Here is a 5,341-nt window from a genome sequence, read left to right as displayed (position 1 = left end):
GTGAGGACGAGCCTACCATTGGTGATGCTGATTTCAAAATGAGCACATGAGTAGCACAAGTAGTAGTGTGTTGAATGTATTTGTAGATCTCAACACTAGTTTGGATTTTGAAGTAGATAGTTTGGCAAGGGTTGATCTCATTGAGGATGAGATTGAACCATAGCCCATCATTAATATTGGCAAAACTATTTTACATATTGTCTCATTCTCCTCACCTCACTTTATTTTTGTATATATAAGTTTGCCAAAATTATGTGCTTTGGTAATCATGGGCAATGTTAGGAAAGCAATGATGTACATTTATCAGCCTGCATCAAAATTTCATTTTCTATATTCTCTGTTTTGTGTCTAAATCTCCGTCTAAATCTATGTCTACTTCACAGTGTAGATGCGCTAATAGATGCACTAATAGACGCACTGTTAGATGCGCCCATATTTTCATTATTCGAGCGGTGCCTATAGATGCACTCGCTATTTTGCGTGTCTATAAAGCGCATCCATAGTTGCTTTGTCTTGTTGTGATTCCAAAAGTATAGGATGTTCTATTTGGGAGCATTTAGTTGGCGACAATATAGACATATAGGCAGCACAAGATAATGGATAAGATGAGGGAGCTATGGCCAAAAAGCAATCGTCACATTCCAAAGGCACCCAGATCTTTGTCAAGAGTGAGGAGGCAACAAACAAGGAAGAACATAGCCTCTTTTCAAACTCAAATTGGACACACATTGCCTAAAGGGAAATTTAACAAAGAACTATAAGCTTGGTATCTTGTAGTCTCATGATTAGCACATGTCTCTAGTTCCTTTATGAATAGCTATGATTCCATACTACACGATTTTTGACAATACTGAGTTCAAAGTTGCCTCAAATCTCATCATTGGCTACAAGTTTTGATCATAATGAGCCATTGGAATTTTATTTTGTTCACTTCCAACTTTGGTGAAAGGATGATTATCTAAAGGTGCATCTACAAGATCAATGGCACAGTAGGTATGCGTCTATATGTGCAATATCATATTAGTAAATTCATATATACCTAGCTTCGGCATGGATCTCTATGAAGGATATCTCCCAATCGAGCATCAATAAGGTCTCCATTGAAGCTGTGTAGCAAATGCAACGTAATATTGAGGACAAAGGAAAACCCACACGAGAGTAGAAGAAGCTGCGCACACAACCAAAGAACGCCGCACTTATTAGGGGCCTCCCAAACACACGACGCGGGCTGAAGTTGGTGAGAAGGAAGCTACTCAAGTGGAGATGAAGCATGGTTCTTCAGAAGAAGCTGGTTGAGGAGCTGCGGGACCGACAAACCCGACGAAGTATAGCGGTCTGAGATGGTGTGCCAGCGGAAATTTCCCACGATCATATCTTTGAGTCCCTTCACGTAACGCCTTACCACGCGTTCAGCTTGTTGCTCCCAGATTGGCAGCGCGGCCTCAATCTCAGCGAAGGCTCGGGTGGCAGAGTTGACGAGCTCAGCAGCTCGTCGCAAGGCTTCCTGGAACGACATGCCGTCCTTGTCCATGAGCACAGTGATGATATTAAACTGGCTGCCCTCCAGAATCACGTCCTTGTGATAGGAGAAGACGTCGTTGACGAAAGCGATAGACTTGCCGCACTCCCAGATGAGCTTTTGGATGCTGGGATGGGAGTGCACCTTGCGTGGAAGGACGGCATCGTAGGCGAACTCCATCAGGTTGGCTAGGTGAATCGTACCCGTGTCGAACACGCGGACCTGCACGAACGATTCCACGTCTTTGATCACGGACGACCATTGGAACTCTGTCTCATTGGTGATGCAAGCTTCGACGAATTCCTCATACGTATCTACGAAACGCCGGTACCATTCTGGGTCGGAAAGTCGCCTCACCCGCATTCCTACGTCCCACATGGCTCGCTCGATTGGCGTGGGATCGGGCGGCAACTCCAACATCCCAGCTATTTTGCTGACGTGCCTGTAGAACTCCCCGCCGTTTTGAATGCGTCCTTCAGAATTCCGAAGGGCGACCGGTTCTTCGCCATATTCCGCCGGGTCCAGGTCGTGCTTATCGAAGCACATGTCATCCGGGAGGAACGCGAGGCCAATTTGAAGGCCGATAGCTGCGAGATGCGGGGCGCTGATGACCAACGGATTGAGAAAGCTCTGATACGAGACGCCAAGACGGATGTAAGGATCCCACGCGCGGGGATACATTCCCCACTGCACCGCAAGTTTCCTCAACTCATGCTCGACTTCCTCTGCGTACATGCTTTCGTGTGGCGGGCCGACGCGCAGCAATTGCGCCATGAGGTCCTCCATGGAGGACAGAAGCGTATGAGCGTCGGTGGGTGCATTGCTAACATGGTCCGCGTCGACACTAGGAGCTGGCGATTCCCGTAATGCATCTGCCGAATCCATGTGGGTGATTTAGAGCACTACTCGAAACTGTCGAGCCGAAAGGGATGAATAAGCGTGCGAGTAAAAACCTTTGGCGAACATGTTGCTGTTAAGTAATCGGACTGCGACAGAATCGACAGACGTTTTAAAGCAAAAAAGTGGTTCGAAAAATACCTCTCAACTGATCCCTGGCTGTACGATCGAAAGCAAAAAAGTATTCCTGGTTCGAAAAATACCTCTCAACTGATCCCTGGCTGTACGATCGGTTCGAAAAATACCTCTCAACTGATCCCTGGCTGTACGATCGAATCAAATTCCGTTAAGAAGTCTAATCCAATCAATTTGTATGCCTGCACATGTATGTGCTTATCTTTGGGATGTTTTGGAAATGCTTTGTCATTTTGCAATAGTTGTCGAATAGAGGTATACTCACTAAGGAGCCACATCATAAGTAGATTGTTTAGTCCAAGAGAGTGAGACTCTAGAAACATGAACCATGGCCTTGTAATATGAGCTTTGGAATAGAACAAAGCGATCCTATGTAACCACGTAATAAGTAGGTGTAAAGTAATCATGTCATGAACGTGAATTGTTATTAGTTAACATGGACAATTGTTTTGATTTATGGGCACTAGATTGATGGAGAAAGATCCTCTAGATATACACATGTGATAAGGAAATGTAAAGTGATAGAATCATTCTTGCTAGAAAGAGAAAGATCCTCTCTAGGCACATCATAAGTAGCTCTATAAAGCTTCCATCAATGAACAATTATCTTGATGTAGAATAGTAGTATACTTAATATATTGATTGTGGAAATTCTCTCTAGCGACATATGATAAATAGATGTACGAAGATTCAATTATATCTTGGTAGGGCACATCTTTGCAATTGTTCTTTTTGGTTTGTTCCTTTTGCCTCTGTTACACATGTATGTTGCATCTCCAGGTGCTCGACTTTTGTGTTGATGAGTCAATAAACTAGACGAAAGGTTGATAGATTTGATTCCCTTATGATTTCCTTTATTTATTTCGGGTGAGCTTTGTGTTATGTCATGCTAGCCTCTATACCAAATCAAAATCCTTCACTTGAGCTTCATCATAACCATTCTTTCCTATGGTAATAGGCTTTGTATCACATGATGTGTCTATTGCAAATTCACAAACCTAACCCTAGTTTTATCATGCGTATTTTATAGGAGAATTATAGAATTTTGACGCTAACCCTAGCATATATAGTAGCTTGGTAATTTAGTTCAATGATGATGCACCAAGGTTCTCCCCGTAATATAGTGCACTAATTTCTAGCTTTGTATTCATTGGCCTGTGAGTACTTAGATGTCTCGCATCTAGTTCGAGTCTTCTATTGTCTCCTAGCAAGATTTGCCTTGTCTAACGGCTCATGTATACATTTTGTATAGTAGGAATCCTTCCATCATAGAAGGCTATCATTAACTAGTTTTGGTAATGCAATTTAAGGAGACTTGATTTTATATTATCCATGAGGAGTAACCCTTCCAAATTTAAGAACCCGAACACAACAACACAAAGCAACTATAGATGCGCTTGATAGATGTGCAAAATAGCGAGCGCGTCTATAGGCGTTGCTTGAATAGAGAAATTACAGGCGCATCTAATAGCACATCTAATAGCTCGTCTATTTGCACGTGTATTGACATGTCTATTTGTGCATCTACACTGAGAAAATACAGGCCCGTCTAACACTGTGTTTGTCAACGCGTTTATTTGCACGTGTATTAGCGCGTCTATTAGTGCATCTACACTGAGAATTAGACGCGTATTTAGATGCAAAACAGAGAATACAGAAAGTGAGATTTTGGCATACATCACTACTTTCCAAACATTGCCCATGATCATAGATGGTTTGCAAGTTTAGTAATTCAAGGGAGGCACGTAGAACAGAGAAAGTACACCCCTCAAACAGTGGAGTCGATGTTGCGGTAAAAAGATCGTCCTGCTCCATGCTATCATCCCTCCCTTCGGATTGATAGACAATAAATCCCCTACCATATCATCGAACACATCCTCCTCCACGACTTCATGAGGTAATGGCAGAGGGCTACTATCACCATCACTCCATGCATCCATAACGGTCCCTACTGAAAATCCCACCTCATATCGCCGATGCTTCACCTCCTCATGGCGAGCATAGGGCAACATATGCAGGTGTGGCACTGCATCTTGTGTCAAATTCAAATGGGATCATTACTCAAACATATGAACACCCATAGGTATCTCAATCAACCTTACCTCTTTAACACTTACCATGTTTACGGTCGCATCCCATTCTCCATACTTCGAGATGTGATTGAGTGTAATCCTACATGCACGATACATGTTTCCTCGACATCGATCACACATACATTTGATTTTTTGCTCCAACCACATTTTGCGATGGTGGATACGAAGGGATTCATCCTCACTGCAGCTACTTGATGAAGATGAAGACATCCTATAAACAAACAACCCAGAAAATTTTGCTTTTCTTTAAATTTAAGACTTTGTGGCACATCTAAAGATGCATCTAAAACCGTGTCTATCTGTTCTGTGGTGCGCGTCTATAGGCGCGTCTGCTCTATGTATGTAGATGCATAATTACATGCGTGTTTACATGCGCTATTAAACGTGCTTATAGACGCGGTTTTTAAACCTACTTTTAGCGCGCTCGCTTTGTTTTTCTTCACATTACTTATACTTCATGCGGCTTGCTTGCTTTGCTATTAACACATCCACAGTTTCGATGCTTAAGAGGAAGGCACCCACACTTACTTCCAAGCTTACACTTAAGAGGAAGGCACCCACACTTATTTACAGGCTTATAGGAGAAGAGGGTGAACAAGGAAGAGAAGCAACTTTGAAGAAGAAGAAGAAGCTTCCATATCTCTATCCAAGGTAAATCTCTTTATGGTTGATCTTTTTTGAAAGTTGCTCTCTTTGG

The 5,341-nt window shown here is 42.8% G+C and overlaps 1 protein-coding gene across 1 annotated transcript; it reads right to left on the bottom strand.

Annotated features, from left to right (window-relative positions):
- Positions 1 to 1,249: 1,249 nt before the first annotated feature.
- Positions 1,250 to 2,404, bottom strand: LOC147891745 (sesquiterpene synthase 2-like). Its single transcript, XM_087388503.1, has one exon. It carries the CDS (start codon positions 2,402 to 2,404, stop codon positions 1,250 to 1,252), a length of 1,155 nt encoding a protein of 384 aa, XP_087244629.1.
- Between the last annotated feature and the right edge of the window lie 2,937 nt (positions 2,405 to 5,341).

This window comes from Dipteris shenzhenensis, chromosome 17, assembly GCF_047967505.1.
Source record: "Dipteris shenzhenensis isolate YYH24624 ecotype China chromosome 17, Dip_SZ_1.0, whole genome shotgun sequence".
NCBI classification, from domain to species: domain Eukaryota; kingdom Viridiplantae; phylum Streptophyta; class Polypodiopsida; order Gleicheniales; family Dipteridaceae; genus Dipteris; species Dipteris shenzhenensis.
The sequence above is the reverse complement of the archived record's forward strand: the minus strand, read 5'-3'. Positions and strand labels throughout refer to the sequence as shown.

What these genes read in the sequence shown, in the direction of transcription:
- LOC147891745 (XM_087388503.1), bottom strand. Translation starts at nt 2,404, where the DNA reads ATGGATTCGGCAGATGCATTACGGGAATCGCCAGCTCCTAGTGTCGAC.